Raw genomic sequence first — 27874 nt, forward strand, 5'->3', positions numbered from 1 at the left:
CAATAAGCTTCGGCTTTGGCCAAAGACTTATCTATAAGTTATATTATGATTGCATCAGACCGCAAAGAAGTGATTCAAGATATTAAATCTAGATCCGAGGGAAAACATGCAAGCATAACGAGACAAATCATCATCACTGCAAAGGGAGTTTCAGTCATGTTCCTTCATCTTCGAAGGACGAGAGTCCAATATCAAGGCACATAGCCTTGCTTAGTTCACTCTAGACCTTACTATTCGTAGACATATGTGGCTCAATCAGCCTCCAATATTGTATGAACTCTGTGATCAATAAAGTGGAGCGAGTTTGTAGCCTTAGAAAAGATGAACCCCATTACAGGTAACAGGGTCCATTTTACATGGTGAGCAAAGAATAGGAATTACCCTATGTGTGGCCCATTATATTATAGTATGAAGTAGTAGTAATCAGCCGAAATCACTAATTAAGAAGAACTCTTTACAAAGATGATTCCCACCTCCCATGTCACCACAAGTGGCGCATTGCATATGCGTCACTTGTCGCAAACCGGGAGTTATTCATTTTTTCATTGATTCGTTTATTCAAAATGTTTTATCTCTTAAACTATGCGTCCAAATCTTGAACCGTTTTCAGCGTTGGATTCTTCGCGTCGAGATTTTAAAAACTAAATCACATGTCAATAGATTTAGACAAACTTTTTTTCACATCTAAAAAGCTGAAAGACGCGTGCGGAAAAATAAAAGCCAAGTGACGCTCTCTCAGCCCATCCCAAGTTGGAGGCTCCCGAAGTAGTAACTCAAAGCTGTTCTCCAAAAAAAAAAACCCATAGCTGACTAGCAGTAAATGAGCTAGAAAACCGGGAGGGCCCAACAACAACTATTCCGGAGGCCCGGAGTTTGGTCAGCACCCGCGACGAATTCCACAAGGAGAACGCGAGAGATAGATCCGCCGTGAAGGCCCAACGGCGGCTCACCGAAACCCGGGGCCGCCGCCGGCCAGCCAAACCCCACCCGGCGCACCACTCGCAGTCCCAGGCAGAGATGGTGGCGATCTCGATGTACCGGGGCAACCTCCACCGGGGCGGGGACGACGCCGCGCGCCGCTGGCCGGTGCCCCAGCCCACGCTCTCCGCGTCCCAGTTCCGCCGCCTCCTCCACCGCCGCTCCCTCGCCGTCTCCCGCCTCGCCGGGGCCCCCCGGCCCAACTCCCCCAACCCCCGCCCGGACGACGGCGCCGCGGGGCCCGTGGCCGTGGGGGAGGCGCGGGAGGTGGGCGGGGGTCAGCAGCAGCAGCATCAGGCCGAGCGGCAGGAGGAGGAGGGGCATGATGCGCCGATGCAGCAGCAGGGGGAGGAAGAGGGACAGGGTGTGCAGCAGCCACAGGGGGAGGAAGAGGGGCAGGACGAGCAGCAGCAAGGAGAGGAGGAGGAGCAGGAGGAGGGGGCGGTGGAGGATGTGGAAATGGACGATGCGGGGGAGGTGGTCGCCGGAGACGTCGATGCCGGCGGCAATGGTGACCCCGAAGAAGGGCAAGGCGAAAGCGAAGGCTTCGACCCCAACTCGGAGGTGAGGCTCGTGAAAACTCATGGCTCCTCATAGCTTCCTGTTGATCTATGTGGGATTTTAGCTGCCATCCTGCTAACAATGGCCTTCATTTGGGGACCCATGTAGATTTTTTGAGATTAGATTCATGTCATTGGTGGATGGCTACTTGTGAAGCCCCGACAGTAGATTTTTGGAATTGCTACTCGTCATGGTATTGTGGTGGTTCTTTTCTATCTTTGAATCTAGACTTTTAGCACATTGTTGGAAGTAGGATGAAATTCCTAGGTTGTCTTCCGTTTCTGGGTTGGAATAAGCCAATAAGTAATGATTCTTTTGAGTTTTATATATCCTACTCAACAATTAAGCTTCTTAGCTACAACAGCTAGCTCTTTCCTGAGAATACAATATATTATTGGTTGCTGCTGAACAACAGTTTAATTCCTGAGTTTTCACGGAGATTTTGTTGAGTGCTTTGTGATTCCTGAGTAGAATTAATTAACCACACCACACATACTGTTCTTGTTTGCAAGCTAACTACCTATGCTTGGAAACTTCGTGCATTGTGCTTGCGAGCACCAAATATGTGCTTGTTCTCTTTTTCATCTAGACCTCTGAGTCCTATTTCTGTTTTAGGTGGGTCAACCTGATGGAGTTGAAGAAAGGAAGAGAGAGTTGACTGACAAGCTGGATACCTTGAGTAAGAAAAAGCATGATCTTGTGCAGATGCTGAAGCAGGTAATTTTCTCATTGTTTTGGCTGCCGCTTATGGTTCAGAACAAGTTGCTATGTTCTTCATCCCCTGTTACGTTTCTGTCTGCATAAGTAACTGAACCTTGAATACCATCTGACCTTCGGTGGTCGACAACTTCAGGTGATAATGTGTGTGGCTTTGACTGTTTTCACCATTAATCGAGTAGCCACTTGAAATACACTGGTTCGAATGAGTTTTTCTTTTATTTGAAATATATGAACCGAAAAATTGTAAACTTGCTATCCCATCTGAATGTGGAACTGATTAAATAAATGATAAACCCATAGTTTAAATTTGCACTGGTTTCTAATGAAGTACTTCAACAAATTTGAATTGTACAAAGTTCGCCACCATGGACAGGAAGGAGCGTTCTGCAAAGTAATTGGAGTTGCTTATATATGTGAACTGACATAAGAAACGGGTGGAATTTGTAATAGGCTTTCAAATTCTCCAGCTTATAATATTTTGTACTTGTTACTCTATCAAACATGTCTCTTCATCAAATATATTTTAAAAATATTAATCATGTTGCCACATATGCAATGTAACCTTGTTGTCTGTATACAGAGTTGCACAGTAAGTACAAACTTTTTGGTGGTCACATGCTCTATTTTCTTCGAATAATTATCCGGGGGGTGGTCACTAGCCAGTAGCCAGTGTACTAAGTAGGATTAATTTTGGCCGCTTGACAGATTTTAAATGCCGAAGAGGAAATCAGAACACGTAGCATGCAGGCTTCACTGCGTGCTGCCATGCCTCAGCCGCCAGAAAACACAGCTGATGGAAGTGTTCCTAGACAGGTGCCCAGAATGACCGTTGATGTCAATTTCAGCGAGTTTGCTGGGGAGTCAGATGCTGGTTCCAACCAGGGCACTCCTGGGCGCCCCTTGCATCATGTTCACAGTATTTCCCCTTCAACAGCCTCTTTTGCTAGGTCTCCATTCGGTTCTCGCAACCACAACCCTGTAAGTTTTCGCAATGGCCATGTTTCGAGCTCAAATCTATATTTTCCTGTTGGATGCTTTAATGAATCAACGTACGGTACTAGCAAAAATGAGTCTACATTAGTGAATTCGTAAATTCATTTCAGCAATAGATCATGATTTCCTTAAAGTTCTCAGGCTTCAGAATGTTGTTACATGTTTTGGATTTCCCTTTTGTATTCATCATTTTGGTGGAATTAAGCGTTTCTAGAATATGAATGATCGCTGTGATCGAACCGTGTGCTTGTCCATTTTGAGCTAAAACCACCTGTTATCTCACAGGGCAACACTCCAAGAAGTCCAGCACCTTTCTCTGCAGCAAGCCCATCTCGCTTCGCAGGTACTGGGCATCAAGGACACCACCCCTCAGCATCACTACCAGCAGGCAACTTTGTAGCATCGTCGCCTTCCCCTGCTGCATCCGGTGGCTCTTCCTCTGTATTCAGGGACTATCGCCCGCCCAGTTCAACATAATTCCACAAAACCCGAACGGAGGCTACAATGTACATGAGTCGCCATGAATAGTTGAATGCTCTTTGCACTCCTCCTTGCATTGTTACTTTATTGGCAATATTATCAGATTGCAAAGGGCAATTCAGGGACACTAAGGTCATGTTGAAGCATCATTTTGTATCTTGGTGCTAGCGCTGCTAAAAGGGAGTCATGTTCTTCTCCGTGAGCTGAGGTCGAAATCTAATATCACTTTAATTAAACTAGAATACTTGGTATCCTAAGTTGACGAATTCAGCTTCACTGATGGCTTGTTCATGGCAGAAAGGTTGAGCTGAAAATGGAAGACTGAAAGTATATACCATGTAGTTCTGTTTTTAGTTTCCGAGCACAAAATGTATTCCTGCTGAGAATCTCAGGACTTAGTTCTTGAGTTTTATACAGACAGGTTCACTTGTTGCGCAGCAGAATGGTTGCTGCTATTGACACACAAGGAGGGAACTTCTGCGGAGACTTTTTAAAGTTGCAACAAAATGATGTTACATGCCACTACAGAAGTGCTATTGTATTGATGCACATCATCAGTTTGGACAAAAATAACCAATAGAAATCTTTCTTAAAGATCGTGCGTCTCTCGAACAAATGTAGAGCTCAGACAGCAGCGTCGAGTACCGGTAGACATACACCGTGTGTAACAATCAACAAATGGGAGTGTAGTGCTTCAATTCCTTTAGGATGCGGAAGGCTGTAAGCTACAGAAAGTAGGTAGCGTAAATTAGTCCAAGCAGCCAGAAATTAACTGATCATTAAAAGGTACACTCAATGAGAAGAACAACAATGTAAAAATCTTCTGTAATTGTAAAGCATTGACATAAGGGTGTAAAAAACCAACAATCAGCAGCTCTCCTGGGTCATTGCCAGATTCTTAGTTTGTTCCAGAGGTATTTTCCAAATTTGTCGGCACGACCTTGGGCTATTATCGGCAAGGTTTTGGATAATAAATTATATCCAGACTCGTTATTTGTCGAGAAGAGGAAATGACCAGTTTTATGCTTGTTATTTTGAGGTGACAGTATAAGAAGGCATGCTACCTAAACTGAACATGCAAGGCCCTATATTAGGAGTATCAGATCAAGAATGCATAATGAGGAGACTTCCAAGAGGAAACGGAGTCCAGCAAATCTGCAAGGTTCTCTGTAGTTTGAAACAGCTAAAACAAAACAAATGCCTCTGAATTTTCTTTTTGCTCAATTTAAAAATGTTTTTTCAGTCATAGCAATAGATCCATAGCCACATGCATACCCCCAGACTACGTGTGCCTCACACAACACAGTCCACTGAAATCAAAATGCATGAACACGGATGATTGGAACATCTACATGGTTGTACTAAAGGGTGCGGGAAAAGAGAGTAAATGTCTGCATTTACCTCGTGTGATGCTGCCACAAAGTTAGACCTTCTGCATCCCCTAAAATTGGGCAAACAAGTCCTGCAAGGTTCATGACAATATTTAGAAACAGGAAGTTAATGCAGTAGACAGCTACAACATTGAAACTCTGGTACCGCGATAAAGACATATTTCTGATTACTTCTTTGATGTACAAGTACAACCAACCGCATTATCTACAGGCCATGTGCAACATTTTTGAAATAAAATTAGTGCACACAAGTCAAATTCAGGTAATGATGTGACAAGAAGTGTAGCTATTTTCACGCCACTTGGATAATGATATGTCTGGTCAAAGAGAAGTGCACACACTGACCAACCCCGAATTTAAATTTGCCAGAGGGTAAGTAAAGAACAAAGTAATCATATATGATTAGTATTATATGGCGGCAATTTCTTAATAGCATCACAAAGATCGTCTAGTTGGAAACGTTTCAATGCCATGTATCCCTGGGCCCTACAAACCATCCTCATATTCAACTGTTTTTCCCCAAGTTATACACACCTTTGAGATGGTACAAAGCTAATTCTCTACCAGTAATATTAACCAGTAACGCCACTGAGGATACACAGTTCAAGAATGGCACAATGCCACAAACAAATGACTGGCGTGAATGCCAACCTGCTTATTGCACTTCATTGGCATCTCTAGCAGCAATCAACCTAGCTTACTGGTTCTGTGTTACCGTATGTGTTTTCCTTTTCAAGCAAATGTGTAACACACCTCCAGATATAGGATATTCAGTTTATGACCACTCCAAAAAAGTTGCACAGGATGCAAGCACATATGCTAATCTGCAATTAAATATGTACCATCTTTCGTTTTCCATGTAAAACTTGAACACATGAGGCAACTATCAGCTTGTTTCCTGAACAACAATACACAATGCCTCAGAAATGTACAGTTAGTCAAAGCCAACTACGACTAGAGTGAACCTCTAGAATTTAACTTTGGCCGGAGGGTAAATAGCAAAATAATCATCTAGTATATGGTTGCTATTACGGTGGCATTTCTCAATACCATCGCAAATATCGTCTAGTTGGAGACATTTCACTCCCATGTATCCCTGGCCCTACAAGCTATCCTCGTATTTGAATGGCGCTTTTCAGTCTATACCAATCTTTGAGATGGTAGACAAAGCTAATTATCAATCAGTAGTATTAGCCATCAACACCATTGAGGATACACAGTTCAAGAATGGCACAACGCCACAAACAGAAGACTAACATGAATGTCAACTTGCTTATTGCACTCCATTGATGTCTCTATCAGTAAATGTGTAACACATCTCAATATAGAATATATCCTGTTTATGACCACTCTACAAAAGTTGCACAGGATGCAATCACATATGCCAACCTGCAATCAATTATGTCCCTATCTTTCGTTTTCCATTTAAAATCCTATCAGCCTGTTTCCCAATCAGCAATATGCAGTACCTCAGAAATGTACAGTTAGTCCAAGCCAACTACCACTGGAATAAGCCTGACACAAGTCGTCCACAAAACTAAGAGTAATATTAACCAAGCATCCCTGGGCCCTACAACCTATCTCATATTCAAGTGGTGTTTTCCAGTCTACACATCATTGAGATGGTACCAAGCCAATTTTCTATTAGTAATACCAACCAGTAACACCATTGAAGATGCACAGTTCAAAAATGGCTCTGACACGAATGTCAACCTGCTTATTGCACTTCATTGACATCTCTACCAGCAATCAACCTTGCTTACTGGTTCTGTATTACCGTATGTTTTCTCCTTTTCAAGTAAATGTGTAACACGTCTCTCAATATAGGATATCTAGTTTATGACCACTCTAGAGAAGTTGCACAGGATGCAAACACATATGCTAATCTGCAATCAAATATGTCCCATCTTTCGTTTTCCATGTAAAACTTGAACACATGAGGCAACTATCAGCCTGTTTCCCGAACAGCAATACACAGTGCCTCAGAAATGTACAGTTAGTCAAAGCCAACTACCACTGGAGTGAGCCTCCAGAAAGAACACAAGTCCTCCACAAAGCCAAAGAGTGCTACGGTGAACTGATAGGTCAATTTATGCAAACACACATGCTAATCTGCAATTAATTATGTTATCAGTCAGCTTGTTTCCCAATCAGCATTACACAGTACCTCAGAAATATACAGTTACTCCGAACCAACACGAGAGTAAGCCTCTAGAAATGTACAGTTACTCAGAACCAACTGTCACTCTAGAAAACTTGCACAGGATGAGGATGCAACCACACATGCTAATCTGCAATTAATTATGTCCCATCTATCGTTTTCCATGTAAAATCTGAACAGAGGAGGCGACTATCAGCTCGTTCCTCCTTCAGCGTTACGCAGTACCTAAGAAATGTACATCTAGTCAAAGCCAACTACCACTGGAGTAAGCCTCTGGAAAGATCACAAGTCGCCCACAAAACTAAGAGTGCTACTAAGATGAATCGATGGCTCAATTTATGATCTAATAATCGGGACTAAAATTACCAACTAAGAGTGCTAGTATCCATCCAGTAAACCAAAATTCAGCAACCCGTGGAATTCAATCAAACAGCTCAACGGAGCAGAGGGGCGGAGTGCATCGGACCTGGAACCAAGCGGCGGCGGCGGCGAGCGCGGAGGAGAGGCGGCACCGCCTCCTCCGCTTGCCGGCCTCGCAGGCGTGGACGGACTGGAAGTCGGCGGCGGGCAGCTTGCGGGTGATCCAGCCGATGTCGAGGTAGACGACGCGGGGGCGGGGGCAGGTCGACCTTGACGCGGACGACGCTGAACCAGACGAGGAAGCGGCGGACCTGCACGCCCTCCAGCTGGGTGAGGGAGCCGTAGCGGAGCACGCCCGTGACGCGGGGCTCGAAGTAGGTGAGGTACTCGAAGTGGACGTAGCAGGGGCCCGCGAGGTCGACGGCGAGGCTGCCGTTGCCGGCGAGCGAGAAGGCGGTGACGTTGGCCGGGAAGACGCCCGGGGGGAGGCCGAAGAGCGGGAGGAGCTCGTAGATGGTCTTGTTCCTCCCCGGCGCGGGAGTCGGGGTCGGGGTCGGGGGCTCGGCCGGCGCCGCCGCCGCCGCCGCGCCGGCGAGGAGGAGGAGGAGGAGGGGGAGGAGGGAGATGGGCGGCATCGGGGGAGGGAGGAGGGAGAGGAAAACTCAGAAATACTGCGTTTATTTTTCGTCTCTCTCTCGAAGAGTCCGGATGGGTTTGGGTTTTATGGCCTTTGGTCAACTTGGTTGGGTTTGCTTTTCGAATTGTGGTTCTCCAATCCAAGCCGTGAAATGGCTTCAAGCAACGAAATTGGAGGCTCGGATCCGCTGGGGGATATACACCGTTTCTGCTTAAACAACGGGGGAAAGATGCTTTAGACCCTAACCACCCTTCTCCGTTTCATATTAGTTGTCTCTGAAATAGATGTATCTAGATATACTTTGGTGCTACATACATCCGTTTGAGCGACAACTAATATGAAACAGATGGAGTGGATTATAGTGACACACAACGAATGTAGATTTTTGAGCATATGCACCCTGGCCTTGCTATCCTAGCCGCTTAATGTTACTTTAAGATCTGCGCTACACAACCAACTTACTACATGTAAATTTTTATTTTTTTTTGTTTCTCACATATAAAACATGTCTTGTACTTCAAACTTTGCAGCACAACAAAGCTTTCTATCTAGAAATGTGGGATAAAACTTTCAGATTTTTAGGTCCAACGTCTCTCCCTATATATATATATAATAATAAAAGGGTTATTGCTTCTGGTCGACCGTCATTGAAATTGTTCCCGAAGTTACAAAATATTACCCACTATGCCACCTATAAGTTAAGAAAACGATTCGTTTTCCAAAAACACGCCAGGTTCGGTTCAGATACGCTGATACACTTATATGAAGTGAGCATCGAAACAGCGCAGTGGCTAAGGTGCTGGTCTTCTACACGGGAGAGCGGGGTTTGATCCGTGGTACTCCTCCCCTTTTTTCTTCACGTCTCATACTCCCCGCACGGTAATGGCCCGGTCGTGACGCCCCTATTTTTATTTTTTTTTGTTTTTCCTTTATCATTTTTGTTTTTTGTTTTCCTTTTTAAATTAATTGGGGATTTCCAAAAAATCATTTTTTAAGTTACGAGTTTTCAATTTTTTTATCAAGAAATCATAAAATGTTCATGATTTATAAAAACTGTTCACATATTATAAAGAAATTACATGATTTAAAAAAGTGAAATAAACAATTTCTGTGAAATAAAAAATGTTCATGATTTTTAAAAAATGATCGTGTATTCAAAACATATTCGGTAATTTGAAAAAAATGGCAATGAAAATTTGAAAATATTCAACAAAAAGTTGTGAGTTTTGAAAATTCCATGGAAAAATCGTAAAATGTTCATGATTTCAAAAAACTGTTCACATATTATAAATAAATTACATGATTTCAAAAAAATGTAAGTGAAATAAACAATGCCTGTGAAATAAAAAATATACATGATTTTTAAAAAATGATCGTGTATTCAAAACATATTCGGTTATTTAAAAAAATGACCATGAAATTTTTGAAAATATTCATAAAAAATAAAACAGATCCATAAATAACGAACAAAATAAACCGCCGCGTACGTAGAGGTTTTATTAGGGGATCTGTAGAGGTTGTGTTACGATTTTATTTAGTCCCCCGTGCGTCGGGTTAGAAAAAGGTTTCGTATTCGCGCCCCAAAATATTCACACAACTTACTATGGGTTCGTTTCTATAAGCTATATAAAAATGACTAAATGTTTATTTTGCCTCCATACATAACTATGTATATTCTCGTATCACAATTTTATAGGTTATAGAAAACACCGTTACGCTAAGTTAAGGCGAGACACATTATTCATCAATCTAGCTCAGGCATGGTCCATCAAATGCAGTTTGCTCAGTCAAAAAAAAATATTTCGTTGTGGCGCCTTACAAAATCAAATCGTTATGAGACCATCACATTTTCAGTTTTTAAAATGACTTTTTAAAAGTCTATTATCTCATCATGACATCATTAAGACATAGTTTGTGAAATGACATTTAAAAGTCCTTATCTCATCTTGACATTTGATTTGACTTTTTTATCTCTACCACATCTACATAATCTGATTGTTTTCTCACGTTGCAACCCACGGGCATATCTGCTAGTAAATACTAACAAAGATATTTTTAATCAAACATATCTCATTTTGTATATTTATGATTGACGAAAAAATCGCAAAGTTTCATCCCACATTCTAGTTAGAAGGCTTTGTTGTGCTGCAAAGTTTGAAGTTAAAAAAAAACTACTTGCACGAATCACGATGCGGAAATTGAAGGGCTAGACAGAAATTGAAGGGCTAGACAGAAAGGGCAAGGACTCCATGCAAAAGCTCCAGCGAAACCACGCCACGACGAAGTGATGCAGATCGACGAGACGAGACCATGCATGCCAGATACAATGAGACTTTCTTCACTTCTCCCCGGCGCTAGCCCGCAGATAGTCCACGAACTCGTCCAGGTTTTGGTCGGAGCTGCCGCCGGGCGCGACCGCGGCGCGTGCGGCCTCGCTCCACCGACGTGCGGCCTCGCGCGGGGAAGGTTCGAACTCCGTGGCGCCATCGTCCATGACGGCGCACGCGAACTCCAAGAAATCCCCCAGTTTCTTGTCGGAGGCGCCGCCGGGCGCGATCACCACCCGCGCCGCGTCTCCCAGACGCCGTGCCGCCGCGCGGGCGGAAGCCGCCCTGCCGTCCTCGTCTTCCATGACGGCGCGCACGCACTGCTCGATCTCGCCGCGCGGGAACACCCCCGCGGACGCGTCGCGGCGCGCGCGCACGCCGGCGCCCCACGCCTCCTCGATGAGCCGGGCGTTGATCGGCTGGTCGGTCCACAGCGGCAGCGCCGCCATCGGCACCCCGAAGCCGAGCGCCTCCAGCGTGGAGTTCCAGCCGCAGTGCGTGACGAAGCAGCCCACGGCGCGGTGCGCCAGGACGTCCAGCTGCGGGCTCCAGCGCACGACGAGCGCGTCGCCCGACGCCGTCGCCGCGTCCAGCAGGTGGCGCGGGAGCTGCGCCTCCTCGCCGGCCCTGACGACCCACAGGAACGGCTTGCCAGCCGCCAGGAGGCCGCGGGCCAGCTCCTCCATCTGGGAGGCGCCGATGGACGCGTTGCTGCCGAAGGAGACGTAGACGACGGAGCGCGACGACCTGGCGTCCAGCCACTTGATGCAGGTGTCCTCCGGGTCGAGCAGGTTGGCGCCGTAGGTGAAGCGGTCGACGTCCCCGGAATCATCGGCGGCCGGCAGAGGAACGCACGGCCTTATGGTTCGGACCTTGAAGTGGCGCTTCAGCCCATCCAGAACGTGACAACAGAAAGAAACACAAACCCACTTTAAGCCCAACTCATGTGACTCATTTTAAGCCCATCAAATATGTCTAAGATCCATCTCAAAAAGAAAAGAAAAAACTCAAAAGTTTCTAAAAAATGGTAAAACAAAACTCAAAAAGAAGGAAAACCCAGAATAAATAGAAAGATGGAACCTGTAGAAGTTTCTAAATTTTCATTCAAAATTTCCCCACGTGCAGTTTCGCTCTTTCCGGAAACTTTTTCAGGGTGGCTCAACTTAATATGGAGCTAGGAATGAAATCTCACAAATCGAAAGTTCAATTTTCACGGATCATGTTTCTTGATCTGAACTTCAATATGCAACTAATGAATATCTTTTTTTTTTGGATAAAAACATCAGCATTTGGAACCAAAAAAGTTTCTCGATCTTACTACCTCATACTCCAACTCATCGAACGAGTTGACGAGAACCCAGTCCCCCACGTCTCGATCAGCGAACTGGGCGAGCGCGGGGGTGGTGAGCGCCGGGTACGGCGCGTCATGGAACACGAAGGACGGGAACTCCCACCTCTCCAGCCCCGGCAACCCGGCAAACGGCTCGCTCCTGACCCCCGCGTTGTCTCCCGGCGGCGGCGCGTCCAGCAGCCCGGAGTTGATGTAGTAGTACATGGCGCTCGCCGCGCACGACTGGGTGGAGAAGGGTACGGTCGGCAGACCCAGCCCCCACGCTGTGCGCGCCACCCAATGCATGAACGAGTCGTACACCACATGCGTGAAGTGGCCTTCCTCGATGAGCGCGGCCAAGGACGCCGACCCACTGGACTCCAGCCTCTCCACATACTCGCCGACGGGAGGCCGCCCTCATCGTGGCCATCGGAGATGGACTCGACGCGCACCGGGCCGGCATCGAACCGGACAGTTCTGGCGATGAAGCGGGTGACGACGAGGGCGGCGGGCACGCCCTTGGACGCCAGCCTCTTGGCGAACTGTAGCATGGGGTTTATGTGGCTTTGGCACGGGTAGGGCACGAGCAAGACATTGGCCATGGACATGGTTGGTTCTTGGTTGCTTGCTTGCTAATGCCAAATTGACAATGTTACCGCGGATCAGATCAGATCACCCAATTATATAACATGCGACGGGTAATAACATGCATATGGTGAAAATGGAGGAGGTTTATTGCTCTGTTCTGGCACCATTAATTCCAATAACTCCCTTCTTTTTTTAGTAGAAAACACAAGGCCTGTATTGACAAAGAGTTTATCCATGCATTGGTCGGATGTATGCCATTCTGCTTATGGAAAACGTGGGAAATATGTGCAAATCAGCACGTTTCGGTTTTTTTTTGTGGGTGAAAAATGTATTACTCAATTCGAGAATCTACCTTCTAAGCGAGCAAACTTAGCTAAACTATCACTAACCTTATTTTAGCTACGAACGATATGAGTGATACACGATTCACGAATGCACATAAGTTATCTAATCTCCTTGATAAGCGATGCATAGATTGATCTATCCATCTCTTTTGCCTGGATCATCTTCACTGCAATAAGGGAGTCCATCTCGATTGCAACTGGAAGCTCAGTTCTCTGGATAGCCAACGACAGATCCTCCATACAAGCACATAGTTCAGCTTCGAGGGATTCACAACAAGAGAAAGGTTGCCTGCATGACGAGAAAATAATAGCACCTTTATCATCTCTCAAAACCACACCGGCACCTGCTGAACCATCGTCCGCAAATGAGCCATCAGTACATAAATTTACCCAGCCAACAATTGGAGCTCTCCATGTAGGTACAGTACTTATGAACGCATGCGGTCTATTGGTGCCTGTATCATATGTGATGATCGATTTTCCCTTGCTTTTATCTAAAGGGAGATCTGTCTTAATGCTAATAAGGGAGTCAAGGTAACTCACCAAGAAACGACTAGAAGCTTCCAGGGGCGATGGAGGTTTATTATGTACCACCTCATTCCGGATATGCCAAGCCCGCCATAACAACATGAGAAGCATAGAACGTTCAATTTCCGGAAGAGGTTCTAACGCACCAGTATTGAGCATCGTAGAAATACTTGGCAATGTCCAAACTCCAGCCATTGTATCCCATAGTACACGTGAAAAGGTGCATCGGCAAAGGGCATGAAAACTATCTTCAGTTTCAGTTGCACATATAGGACAAACTTCGCTAGTCTCAATTCCATGAACATATTTATTCTTCCAGGTTGGCAATGAATTAGTAGCAACTCGCCATGCAAAGTTGCGAACTGTTTGGGGAACATCCGATGGCCAGATTAGTTGCCAGCAAGAACGACGCCCGTCTGGTCTGTAGCTGGAGCCTGTTGCTGCCCCCCTATGCGCTTCATCAAAGCCTAGTTGATAAGCACTTTTTACTGTAAATATACCGTATTTGTCAGGACCCCATGCCAAGGTGTCATCATCCAACCTGGGCGAGGCCCTAATCTTTATTATCTCTGCTACGTCTGCCGGTAGAAAGTAGTTTTGCAGTAAAGCCCGATTCCACGAGCCATTATCGTTAAGTAATTCCGAGACAAAACGAATTCTGCACCTCCCTTGAGACGTGATGGGTTTATAAGAGTAGGGACGCGTAATCCAACTATCTCGCCAAACTCGAATACTCTGTCCGTTATCCACCCGCCAGATGAGTCCTGTCTTTAAAAGATCAAGATCATAACTAATGGCATGCCAGGAAGATGACGCATTGCCTGAAAAAACGGTGTCCTCAAAATTACCATCCGGGTAGTATATAGCCTTTAAAACTTGTGCACACAAACTATCCGTTTTAGAGATTAAACGCCAAGCTTGTCGAGCTAGCAAAGCTGTTGGGGAACGTAGTAATTTCAAAAATATTCCTACGCACACGCAAGATCATGGTGATGCATAGCAACGAGAGGGGAGAGTGTTGTCCACGTACCCTCTAGACCGAAAGCGAAAGCGTTAGCACAACACGGTTGATGTAGTCGTACGTCTTCACGATCCGACCGGTCAAATACCGAACGCACGGCATCTCCGAGTTCAGCACACGTTCAGCCCGATGACGTCCCTCGAACTCCAATCCAGCCGAGTGTCGAGGGAGAGTTTCGTCAGCACGACGGCATGATGACCGTGGTCACTGTGAGGAGCACCTCCTTTGTGAGGTTGCTCAGCAGGTAGCCAAGGACCCGCTGGTCGTCCCGGACCCAGATTGGGTGGAGAGGGTTGGGCATTGAAGTCTCCTTGCCTTCCTTGGCGGTGACGAGGAGCTTTGCCGGCTCCGGCTGGGTGCCGTCGACGTAGCCGAAGACCCCGACGCCACGCAGTTGGGGTATGATCCGCGTGCGCCATAGCACGTATTTCGTGCGGGATAGCTTCTCGGTGACCTGTCCATTGAGACTAGGCAGGGAGGAAGCGCCAGAGGAGGAAGACATGGTGCGGCTTCGACACAGGTGGTTCTGGTAGTTAGATGAGTTGAAGAAGAGGGGCTCTGATTACCATGTGCGAGCGGTAAACGTTTTACCCTTGTCGAGGGCGACATATCCATGTTATATAGTAGGGGAGCCAAAACCCTAGATGGCTTTACACATGCGGTTTGAGAGAGAGATAAGGAAGAATTTAAGATACATCTTGAGAAAGAAGAAAGAAGGAGATGGTTATAAGAATATCTCATACAACTACCTCCTAGCCTTATCTCTAATATGTACCGAACATATATCTCGTGACACATATAATATGTTTGACATGTGCTGGATGGATCATCAGTCAGAAAGAAAGTCTGACTCCTCAACACAACAGGCTCGTTGATTGTCACTGACAAGCACGTTTTCGTTGTTTCGCTGGCGTCTCGTGAATTTTTAAACTGTGATGATCAGTCGTTGATTTGTTCACTGATCGATCAGGCGCGTGCTTCACTTGTAGACTAGCCAATGAGAATCCCTTCTCTTCGTGAACGTGCAATATATTATTGGCAACAAGTCATCGAGAAACGAATCAGGAAACTATTTGAAAGAGACCGGAGCCAAGTTCAGTTCAGGGTTGGTACAATCATGCTATACGCTAAACACTAATTAGTAGATCTCTCTCTCTTCAGTGAGTACAGAACTAGAGATAAACCGGCGGATAAGTCAAGTTCGCGACCACCCAACGGCTGCGTTGCACGTTGCTGGTTGAGCTGGACCAATTAGCAAAGGTTGAAATAGGAAACCAACCTATGACTGCATGGTTAGAAGGGCTATATCTCAGCCCATTAAGGCTTAAATCCTAGACTTGATACTGACGTTTGTATTTTTTTAAGGGAAACAGCAGGGCTCTGCTGCGTATTTTTATTAATTTCAAATAAAAGAATACAAATAGTCCAAGTAAGAGAAAAAGAACTATACATCAGAACTAAAAAGAAAACCTAGGAGCGTTTGTATTTTTTTAGACTTATTTTAGGCAATCCGATAATGTGTGTTCAGTGAAAGAAGATGTTTCCGTTGACTATGAAGGCGTCAGTGGCGACTTCGTCAATCTCAAGATGATATGCTAACTCAGTCTCACGATGGTGCTCATAGAAATAAGACATGTGTGCATGCGTGCATAAAGATGAGTGTACTTACGTATGGATGAAAGTCTATATCTCTACTGTGTTAAAAAATAAACAAAGGTTGAAATAGCAACACACATCGCACTCGCTTGTCCAAGCCCAACGGTGGATAGCATCCTACAAGTTCCTGTCCGAGCCTCGTCGGTTGCAGCATCCACTCCTCCAGGCTTCGTCGAATCTGACCGGCGATTAGTATGAGAAAAATGCAATGATCCTTTGTGCCTCATTGAACTCACGTCGCACTGAAACAATAGATGTCCTATTCAAAGTCGCCACAAGGCTTGATGATCCCCTAAACAAACCAAACGCCTCCTGCACCGCAAGGAGCTCATTAGGTAAAGGCTTGATAAACATAGCCATGTCATTAGCAAAAAGCGATAACATATGCCGAGCACACCATTGCACCAAAGTTCCCAATATGCTGCTTCTCTCAAATTTCAACACCATGGCATTCGTGACATCCATAATTAGAAGAAATAGAAGCGGCGATTATGGATCGCCATACCTGAACCCACGTGCATGCCAAATTCTACTGCCCTGGTATCCATTGATCAAAACTCTCATACTGGCTAAAGAAAGCATAAGCGAAATCCAAGAGCACCACCTAGCCCCAGTGGCGGACCTAGAAATAAAATAGAGGGTGTGCACACTTTAACAAAGTTGAAGTCTATTTCAATTAGCTTGCATGAGCCTTAAAAATAAGCTAATTTTTATATAGTGAAAAAATGTTTTCCAAAAATCTGGATGTGCACACCTGGCACCCCCCTGAGTATGCACTGCTTGGCCCCAAAGCTGCAATCAGCATCTGTGCAGCAAGAATGGCTATGTAACAACGTCGAAAGCCCTCACAACATCGAGCTTCAGGGATAGCATAGGAATCTTCCTCTGATGGAATTACTTGATAGATTTGCTAACCAACATGAAATTACCTTCGATGTCTTTGATTATTATCAGCGATGAGATGCCCAACATAGGGCCCAGAGAAAGTGCAAGGGCCTTGGAAAATATCTTAGGGATCCCATGAAGTAGACTAATGGGATGGAAATCTGCAATATTGGCCACTCCATCTTTCTTAGGGAGGAGAGAAATGTAGGCCTAATTGCGGGAATGAAAATTCCTATCATTATCACGAGCAATCTGTTGGATCGCCGCCATAAGCGCATCCTTGATAATAGATCGACAAATCTGATAAAAGCACGCCAAAAAGCCCTCTGGCCCCGGTTCCTTGTTCGAGAAATTGGGATTTTTCACTATGAAACAATAAAAGGAAGAGGTGGATGCATTTACTTTTTGGGTTGTTGTTAAAATTTATCTTCTTTCAAAGTGTTGCATTACGTTTTTACTCTCGTTCAGAAGTGTATCATAATGGTTTGTTGTATATCGCTGTTTATCAACAAATCTAATCTAAAACAAGTGTATTTTATTATTGGTACATACTGAGATAGGATGATACACTGAAACAAGAAAAAGAAGCCCGAATCATTATGACACAAGATCAATTTGACAACAACCAAAAAAGTAGCCCGAATCTCAAAGCAACAACGGATGATGGATCCATATATATGGGATACCCTGTGCATGGTAGAAAAAACCCACTACATTGTCTAGATTGCTACAATGCATTGAACCGACACATTTTACATTTTGACAATATATTTCCATAACTTGAGAACATGTTATATAAATTGTTTGAAGATTGTGCACCACGCCGTGGCGACGTAAACTTGAGAGCATGTTTGACTTATAAAAGGGCAACATGACAAAATTGCAAAAAAGATAATTATATATTTTGCTCAATGAAAAGAACAAAGACCACAATAAAAAGTAGTACATTTCAATTCCTCATATCGGTTCTGAAGGCTGAACTGCGAGGCTAACTTATTCAATTTTATTACAACTGCATGGAGCTTAACCAGAAGCTTGAATACATGTCTTCTGTGGAGAATTATTAAATTTCGCTAGCATGCATATATGGAATTATGTATTGATCATTTCAGGGCTGGCTCCCAGGAATTAAGACCCGCTAGCGAACTTGGACTTGAGAAGTTCGACGACCCCGGCCTCCACCCTTAGCGCCTTGGTGAGCACCGGCGTGGGGATTGGCGGGTTGGAACCGAAGAGCGTGAGCGGCACGAAGACGATACCGGGGTTTTGGCTGTTGAAGGAGACAACCATGTAGGCCTCCGTCTTACCAACGTTGAACTGGAAGTGCATGAGCCCTCGCGGGATGAGAAATGTCTCTCCAGCATGCACTACCCTGGAGTAGAGCTTGTTTCCGGAGTCGAGGCTGCCGAGGATTCCAACGAGGAGCTCACCTTTCATCACCATGCCGATCTCGGTCCCGCGCGGGTGGACGTGCGGCGGGTTGGTGCCTCCCGGCGCGAAGTCCACGCGGTTCATGGACACACCCAGCGTGTTCGTACCGGGCCACTCGGCCACGTCGAGCTCCGTCACGGCCGAGCCATTCGGGGTGGACGTGTTGCCGGCCTTGGCCAGCTTGGACGAGAAGAGAAAGTCGTCGCCGGCGTCCGACATGGGTTTGCATGGATGCCCGTTCACCGAGACCGCCTTGCCGTCGAGGTCGGCAACGCAGAAGTCCTGAAGAGGGTCAGGGTCGGAGGCCAGGACGGCCGGAGCAAGGAGCAGCATGGCAAACAGGCCAGCCCCTAGGTTTTCGGAGTAACCCATGGCTTGCTATGTAGCAAGCTTAGCTAGCAGTGATCAGCTAGAGTTTGTCGATCAAGAGTCTTTGAGGCACTGGTGGTTGCAGCTAAGCTGCGGTGGATGAGTTAGCGATGAGGCATATGGAGTCCTTTATATAGGGCTATGATCAGTGCATGGATGCATGTATGCATGGTGCTGGCTATGCATGCTGTCACCGCATGCATATGCCGCATGTGTGAACACCGGAAGCAGAGTTATTTTGGTGAGGATAGAGTATATTATTGATATTATTGGCGCCGAGATCTCACCTTGCGAAGAAATTGAAGATGGCCCAAGGTCCGAAGTCAAGGCCATACCGGCTGCTAAGGAAATGGGACCTGCCAACGGAGACAACAAGGAGGTGTATCTCAATGGAGTATTGTGCTTGGAAACAGATGTTCACAAGATTCGTGCACACCTCTACTCAACGATCATCTTGATCTCGTTTTCAGGAAAAAATGGCAATGTAGAAGGATAAGCACAACTATTAGTAACCACCAGTCCACAACTATTGGTTCATATAAGTACTCGTGCAAAAATAACATATTAGTATTCATACAAAAATATCACATTAGCACCCACACCTATATTTCATACTCCCTACATCTCAAAATATAAAAGTGTATTGTTTTTTTTCTAAGAGTCAAACCTTTCTATGTTTGATTAATTTTATGGCAAGAAATATAAATATTTGCAATACCAAATAAACAAAATATATTTGATGGTGGATTTAATGATACTAACTTCGTATTGTAGATTATTATTTTTCCAAATAATCTTGGTCAAAGATTAAGAAGTTTGAAATTATAAAGCCTAATACACTTGTACTTTGAAAACGGATGGACTCACGCAAAAATATCAGTTTGACCAATCATTGTGGAGATATTATAAATATTTGGTTAGTGTTTTATAGAGATTAAAAGTGGTGCCTTGTAGTGTTTTATCGACTCACTCCAGTGATTGTATTTGTCACTAGACGGTCTACGAACCTGGATGTAATTTTTAGTTCTATTGTTTGTTGTACTACCATAACAATTGATGAATAAATCGAAAGTTTCTCGCAAAAAAATGATGCCTTGAAGAAGTGGGCAATATGTTTGAAAAGGGGCAAGGTGGAAAGGATAAGTGAACGTGTAAAGATGCGCGTGCGCACACACACACCGTCAGCATATGCAAACACTCACAGGACATCTACTACTGCAAACTAGAATCGTGGAGCTTCAAGAATGGCGAAGTCACCAAATACTTGGTATCGACGTGGTCGCTGGTGAACTTGAAATACAACCACATGTTGGTTCCAGGGTGTAAGTAGAGATTGAGATAGTTCGACAGAACAGGGCGTGAGTCAGTTCTGTTTAAAGGATGAGGTCGAATCAGGGCTAGCCATTGATGTTTGAAACACGAGCAATGTGTACCCTAAATTTGTAAACAGAAAAATGTGTTTTAAATTCTAGGACTCCACTATAAAATAAATCAGACGTTCGATTTTTGACCATGGCAAATCAAATATTTTTCATGACAAATTATGTTCTTTGAGGATGGTAAGTTTAATTGGCGAGCATGACAAATCTGTCTCAGTTCAGTTTTTATCAGGAAATTAGCATGCTTACAAACTAAATTTGCCGTTATCGCGTCAATATTAATTGGCATGAAAAACGTGAGATTTATCATGCCTAAAATCTGACATCAAAATTTTAGTGTTTCGAAAATTTTATCATGATGATTGATGGGTCGGTGATATGCGGCCATGTAGGTGCTCCACCTGGTGGAGGAGCCAGCCGAACCGGCCGGGGACACCGGAGCCTGGAGACAGGGAGAGGCGGGCCGATGCATGTGCTGGATGGATCAGTCAGAAAGAAAGTCTGACTCCTCAACACAACAGGCTCGTTGATTGTCACTGACAAGCGACAAGCACGTTTTCGTTGTTTCGCTAGCGTCTCACGAATTTTTAAACTTTTTTTTTGTTTTTTTAGGGGAACTTGCAACTTTATTCAAAAAATTAAATTTTAAACTGTGATGATCAGTCGTTGCTTTGCTCACCTGTACTAGTAGCCAATGAGAACCCCTTCTCTGCGCGAACGTGCAATATACTATTGGCAACAAGTCATCGAGAAACGAATCAAGACACTATTTGAGAGAGACCGGAGCCAGGTTCAGTTCAGGGTTGGTCCAATCATGCTATACGTTGAACGTCAATTAGCAGATGTCCCTCTCTTCAGTGAGTACAAAACAAGAGATAAACTGACGGATAAGTCAAGTCCGCGACCACCCAACGGCTGCGTTGCACGTTGCTGCTTGGGCTAGACTAATTTGCAAAGGTTGAAATAGGGAACCAACCCGTGGCGGCTGGACGGTTAGGAGGGCTATTTTAATCCATTAAGGTTTAAATTCTAGACTTGACCAAGCTGTGGCTGGATAATTAGGAGGGCTATCCCAACCCATCAAGTTTTAAATTGTAGACTCGACCAAGTTGTGGCTGGATGGTTAGGAGGGCTATACCTTCCCATCAAGGTTTAAATCCTAGACTTGATGCTGGTGCTTGTATTCTTTTAGATTTATTTCAAGTCTTTCGGTGATGTGTGTTCAGTGAAAGAAGATGTTCCCGTACGAATGCGTTAGTGGCGACTTCGTCAATCTCAATATGATATGCTAGCTCAGTCTCACCATGGTGCTCATAGAAATAAGACATGCGCGCATGCGTTCATAAAGATAAGTGTATTTGCGTATGGATGAAAGTCTACGTCTCTGCTGTGTTAAAAAAAAACAAAGGTTGAAATAGCAACACACATCACACTCGCTTGTCCAAGCCCAACGGTGGATAGCATCTTGCGAGTTCCTGCCCGAGCCTCGTCAGTTGCAGCATCCACGTCTCCGGGCTTCATCGAATCTGACCGGCGGTTAGTATGGGAAAAATACAGTGATCCTTTGCACCTAATTGAACTCACGTCGGATTGAAACAATAGATGTCTTTTTTTAACCCCAGATGTCTTATTCAAAGTCGCAACAAGGCCCAACGATCCCCTAAACAAACCAAACATCTCCTGCACCGCAAGGGGCTCATTAGGTAAATGCTTGATAAACATAGCCGTGTCATTACCGAAAAGCGATAACCAATGCCGAGCACACCATTGCACCAAAATTGCCAATATGCTGCTTCTCTCAAATCTCAACACCATGGCATTCGTGACATCCATAATTAGAAGAACCTGCACCCACGCGCATGCCAAATTTTGCTGCCCTGGTGTCCATTGATCAAAACTCTCATACCGGCTGAAGAAAGCATAAGCGAAATCCAAGAGCACCACCTGGCCCCAAAGCCGCAATCCACATCTGTGCAGCAAGAATGGCCACGAAACAATGTTGAAAGCCCTCACGACACCAAGCTTCAGGAATAGCATAGGAATCTTCCTCTGATGGAATTACTTGATAGATTTGCTAACCAGCATGAAATTACCTTGGATTGTCTTTGATTATTATCAACGATGAGATGATCCAACATAGGGCCCAGACAAAGTGCAAGGGCCTTGGAAAAGATCTTGGGGATCCCATGAAGTAGACTAATGGGATGGAAATCTGTAATATCGGCCACCCCATCTTTCTTAGTAAGGAGAGCAATGTAGGCCTAATTGCGATAATGAAAATTCCTACCATTATAACGAGAAATCTGCTGGATTGCCGCCATAATTGCATCCTTGATAATAGACCGACAAATCTGATAAAATCATGCCAAAAAGCCCTCTACCCCTAGCACGGTGTCCGAGAAATTGGGATTTTTCGACATGAAACAATAAAAGGAAGAGGTGGATGCATTTACATGTATGCACGAAGCTTGAGCCGATACATTCAGTGCATTCCAATAACTTGAGCGCATGCTTTTTCTACCATGCATGGATCCACTGTCAGTAATTGCTTTGAGATTCATGCTACATTTTTGGTTGCTGTTAAAATTTATCTTCTTTCAATGTGTTGCATTAGGTTTTTCCTCTCGTTCAGAAGTGTATCATAATGGTTTGTTGCGTATGGCCGTTTATCAACAAATCTAATTTAAAACAAGTGCATTTTATTATTGGTACATACTGAGACAGGATGATACACTTTGAAACAAGAAAAAGAAACCCAAACGAAACATTATGAGACAAGATCAATTTGACAACAACAAAAAAAGTAGCCCAAATCTCAAAGCAACAATGGATGATGGTGATGGGGAACGTAGCATAAATTCAAAATTTTCCTACGTGTCACCAAGATCAATCTATGGAGTCATCTAGCAACGAGGGAGGAGTGGATCTACATACCCTTGTAGATCGCGCGCGGAAGCGTTCAAGAGAACGGGGTTGATGGAGTCGTACTCGTCGTGATCCAAATCACCGATGATCCTAGCGCCGAACGGACGGCACCTCCGCGTTCAACACACGTACAGAGCAGCGACGTCTCCTCCTTCTTGATCCAGCAAGGGGGGGGAGAGGTTGATGGAGATCCAGCAGCACGACGGCGTGGTGGTGGAAGTAGCGGGATTCCAACAGGGCTTCGCCAAGCGCTGCAGGAGGAGGGAGATGTGCCATGGGAGGGAGAGGGAGGCGCCAGGGCTTGGGTTGGGCTGCCCTCCCTTCCCCCCACTATATATAGGGCCAAGGGAGAGGGGGGAGGCGCAGCCTTGGCCCTTCCTCCAAGGAAGGGTGCGGCTAGGGAGGAGTCCCTCCTCCCCAAGGCACCTCAGAGGTGCCTTCCCCCTTTAGGACTCTTCCTCTCCCTTGATTCTTGGCACATGGGCCTCTTGGGGCTGGTGCCCTTGGCCCATATAGGCCAAGGCGCACCCCCTACAGCCCATGTGACCCCCGGGGCAGGTGGCCCCACCCGGTGGACCCCCGGGACCCTTCCGGTGGTCCCGGTACAATACGACCCCGAAACTTGTCCTGATGGCCGAAATAGCACTTCCTATATATAATTCTTTACCTCCGGACCATTCCGGAACTCCTCGTGACGTCCGGCATCTCATCCGGGACTCCGAACAACTTTCGGGTTACCGCATACTAATATCTCTATAACCCTAGCGTCACCGAACCTTAAGTGTGTAGACCCTACGGGTTCGGGAGATATGCAGACATGACCGAGATGACTCTCCGGTCAATAACCAACAGCGGGATCTGGATACCCATGTTGGCTCCCACATGTTCCACGATGATCTCATCGGATGAACCACGATATCAAGGACTTAATCAATCCCGTATACAATTCCCTTTGTCTAGCTGTACGATACTTGCCCGAGATTCGATCGTCGGTATCTCGATACCTTGTTCAATCTCGTTACCGGCAAGTCTCTTTACTCGTTTCGTAACACATCATCCCGTGATCAACTCCTTGATCACATTGTGCACATTATGATGATGTCCTACCGAGTGGGCCCAGAGATACCTCTCCGTTTACACGGAGTGACAAATTCCAGTCTCGATTCGTGCCAACCCAACAGACACTTTCAGAGATACCCGTAGTGTACCTTTATAGCCACCCAGTTACGTTGTGACGTTTGGCACACCCAAAGCACTCCTACGGTATGCCGGGAGTTGCACAATCTCATGGTCTAAGGAAATGATACTTGACATTAGAAAAGCTTTAGCATACGAACTACATGATCTTGTGCTAGGCTTAGGATTGGGTCTTGTCCATCACATCATTCTCCTAATGATGTGATCCCGTTATCAATGACATCCAATGTCCATGGTCAGGAAACCCAACCATCTATTGATCAACGAGCTAGTCAACTAGAAGGCTCACTAGGGACATGGTGTTGTCTATGTATCCACACATGTATCTGAGTTTCCTATCAATACAATTATAGCATGGATAATAAACAATTATCATGAACAAGGAAATATAATAATAACTAATTTATTATTGCCTCTAGGGCATATTTTCAACAGTCTCCCACTTGCACTAGAGTCAATAATCTAGTTCACATCGCCATGTGATTAACACTCACAGGTCACATCGCCATGTGACTAACACCCAAGAGTTTACTAGAGTCAGTAGTCTAGTTCACATCACTATGTGATTAACACTCAATGAGTTTTAGGTTTGATCATGTTGCTTGTGAGAGAGGTTTTAGTCAACGGGTCTGAACCTTTCAGATCCGTGTGTGCTTTACAAATCTCTATGTCATCTCCTAGATGTAGCTACCACGTTCTATTTGGAGCTATTCCAAATAACTGTTCTACTTGGAGCTATTCTAAATTGTTGCTCCATTATATGTATCCGGTATCTCTACTCAGAGCTATCCGGATAGGTGTTAAGCTTGCATCGACGTAATCCTTTACGACGAACTCTTTTACCACCTCCATAATCGAGAAATTTCCTTAGTCCACTAGTTACTAAGGATAACTTTGACCGCTGTCCTGTGATCCATTCTTGGATCACACTTGTACCCCTTGACTGACTCATGGCAAGGCACACTTCAGGTGCGGTACACAGCATAGCATACTGAAGAGCCTATGTCTTAAGCATAGGGGACGACCTTCGTCCTTTCTCTCTATTCTGCCGTGGTCGAGCTTTAAGTCTTAACTTCATACCTTACAACTCAGGCAAGAATTCCTTCTTTGACTGATCCATCTTGAACACCTTCAAGATCATGTCAAGGTATGTGCTCATTTGAAAGTACTTTTAAGCGTTTTGATCTATCCTTATAGATCTTGATGCTCAATGTTCAAGTAGCTTAATCCAGGCTTTCCATTGAAAAACACTTTCCCAATAACCCTATATGCTTTCCAGAAATTCTACATCATTTCTGATCAACAATGTGTCAACAACATATACTCATCAGAAATTCTATAGTGCTCCCACTCACTTCTTTGGAAATACCAGTTTCTCATAAACTTTGTATACACCCAAAATCTTTGATCATCTCATCAAAGCATACATTCCAACTCCGAGATGCTTACTCCAGTCCTTAGAAGGATTGCTGCAGCTTTGCATACTTATTAGCATCTTTCAGGATTGACAAAACCTTCCGGTTGTATCACATAGAACCCTTCCTCAAGAAAATGTCGTCGAGGAAACAATGTTTTGACATCCTATCTGCAAGATTTCATAAATAATGCAGTAATCGCTAATATAAATTCCAACAGACTCTTAGCATCGCTACGAGTGAGAAAGTCTCACCGAAGTCAACTCCTTGAATTTGTCAGGAAACTTCTTAACGACAAGTCAAGCTTTCTTAATGGTGACATTTACCATCATTGTCCGTCTTCCCTTTAAAATCCATCTGCACTCAATAGCCTTACGACCATCGAGCCGTTCTGCCAAAGTCTACACTTTGTTTTCATACATGGATCCTCTCTCGGATTTTATGGCCTCAAGCCATTTATCGGAATCCAGGCCCACCATCGCTTCTCCATAGCTCGTAGGTTCATTGTTGTCTAGCAACATGACTTCCAACACAGGGTTACGTACCACTCTGAAGTAGTACGCATCCTTGTCATCCTACGATGTTTGGTAGTGACTTGATCCGAAGTCTCATGATCAATATCATAAGCTTCCACTTCAATTGGTGTAGGTGCCACAGGAACAACTTCCTGTGCCCTGCCACACACTAGTTGAAGAGACGGTTCAATAACCTCATCAAGTCTCCACCATCCTCCCACTCAATTCTTTCGAGAGAAACTTTTCTCGAGAAAGGACCCGATTCTAGAAACAATCCCTTATTGCTTTCGAATCTGAGACAGGAGGTATACCCAACTGTTTTGGGTGTCCTATGAAGATGCATTTATCCGCTTTGGGTTCGAGCTTATCAGCCTGAAACTTTTTCACATAAGCGTCGCAGCCCCAAACTTTTAAGAAATGATAGCTTAGGTTTCTCTAAACCACAGTTCATACGGTGTCATCTCATCGGAATTACGTGGTGCCCTATTTAAAGTGAATGTGGTTGTCTCTAATGCCTAACCCATAAACTATCGTGGTAATTCAATAAGAAACATCATGGTATGCATCATATCCAATAGGGTGCAGTTATGATGTTCGGACACACCATCACACAATGGTGTTCCAGGCTGTATTAGTTGTGAAACAATTTCCGCAATGTCTTAATTCTGTGCCAAACTCGTAATTCAGATATTCATCTCTATGATCATATCATAGATCTTTTATCCTCTTGTCACGACGATCTTTCAACTTCACCCTGAAATTACTTGAACCTTTCAATAATTCAGACTCGTGATTCATCAAGTAAATATACTCAACATCTACTCAAATCATCTGTGAAGTAAAAACATAACGATATCCACTACATGCCTCAGCACTCATTGGATTGCACACATCAAAATGTATTACTTCCAACAGGTTGCTTTCTAGTTCCATTTTACTGAAACCCAGGCTTTCAGTCATCTCGCCCATGTGGTATGATTTGCATGCCTCAAGTGATTCAAAATCAAGTGAGTCCAAACGGTCCATTAACATGGAGCTTCTTCATGCGTTTTATACCGATATGACTTACGTGGCAGTGCCACAAGTAGGTGGTACTATCATTACTATTTTTTGGCATGAACATGTGTATCACTACGATCGAGATCCAATAAACCATTCATTTTAGGTGTAAGACCATTGAAGGTATTATTCAAATAAACAGAGTAACCATTATTCTCCTTAAATGAATAACCGTATTGCGATAGACATAATCCAATCATGTCTATGCTCAACGCAAACACCTAATAACAATTATTTAGGTTTTAATACCAATCTCGATGGTAGAGGGAGCGTGCGATGCTTGATCATATCACCATTGGTAACACTTCCAACACATATCGTCAGCTCACCTTTAGCTAGTCTCCGTTTATTCCGTAGCTTTTATTTCGAGTTACTAATACTTAGCAACCGAACCGGTATCTAATACCCTGGTGCTACTAGGAGTACTAGTAAAGTACACATCAACACAATGTATATCCAATATACTTCTATCGACCTTGCCAGCCTTCTCATCTACCAAGTATCTAGGGTAATTCTGCTCCAGTGGCTGTTCCCCTTGTTACAGAAGCACTTAGTCTCGGGTTTGGGTTCAACCTTGGGTTTCTTCACTAGAGCAGCAGCTGAATTGCCGTTTCATGAAGTATC

At 44.7% G+C, this 27874-nt stretch overlaps 2 protein-coding genes and 2 pseudogenes across 2 annotated transcripts; 1 reads left to right on the forward strand and 3 right to left on the reverse strand.

Annotated features, from left to right (window-relative positions):
* The first annotated feature begins 864 nt into the window (after nucleotides 1-864).
* Nucleotides 865-3929, forward strand: LOC125551345 (histone H3.v1-like). Its single transcript, XM_048714551.1, has 4 exons — nucleotides 865-1542; nucleotides 2155-2256; nucleotides 2965-3237; nucleotides 3538-3929. Exons 1-4 carry the CDS (start codon nucleotides 1018-1020, stop codon nucleotides 3727-3729), a joined length of 1092 nt encoding a protein of 363 aa, XP_048570508.1. The 5' UTR covers nucleotides 865-1017; the 3' UTR covers nucleotides 3730-3929.
* Nucleotides 3930-4199: 270 nt separating this feature from the next.
* Nucleotides 4200-8393, reverse strand: LOC125551346 (annotated as a pseudogene).
* Nucleotides 8394-10403: 2010 nt separating this feature from the next.
* Nucleotides 10404-12540, reverse strand: LOC125554699 (annotated as a pseudogene).
* Nucleotides 12541-17840: 5300 nt separating this feature from the next.
* On the reverse strand, nucleotides 17841-18875 carry LOC125551347 (oxalate oxidase 1). The gene has a single exon (XM_048714553.1). The coding sequence runs from the start codon at nucleotides 18761-18763 to the stop codon at nucleotides 18089-18091; it is 675 nt and encodes a 224-aa protein (XP_048570510.1). The 5' UTR covers nucleotides 18764-18875; the 3' UTR covers nucleotides 17841-18088.
* Between the last annotated feature and the right edge of the window lie 8999 nt (nucleotides 18876-27874).

This window comes from Triticum urartu, chromosome 4, assembly GCF_003073215.2.
Source record: "Triticum urartu cultivar G1812 chromosome 4, Tu2.1, whole genome shotgun sequence".
In the NCBI taxonomy this organism is placed as follows: Eukaryota; Viridiplantae; Streptophyta; class Magnoliopsida; order Poales; family Poaceae; genus Triticum; species Triticum urartu.

Bases quoted from the DNA above. Each gene is read 5' to 3' on its own strand.
- LOC125551345 (XM_048714551.1), top strand. From the start codon at position 1,018: ATGGTGGCGATCTCGATGTACCGGGGCAACCTCCACCGGGGCGGGGAC. The intron at 1,543-2,154 runs GTGAGGCTCGTG...TTTCTGTTTTAG, and splicing joins GCTTCGACCCCAACTCGGAG to GTGGGTCAACCTGATGGAGT. The intron at 3,238-3,537 runs GTAAGTTTTCGC...GTTATCTCACAG, and splicing joins GTTCTCGCAACCACAACCCT to GGCAACACTCCAAGAAGTCC.
- LOC125551347 (XM_048714553.1), bottom strand. From the start codon at position 18,763: ATGGGTTACTCCGAAAACCTAGGGGCTGGCCTGTTTGCCATGCTGCTC.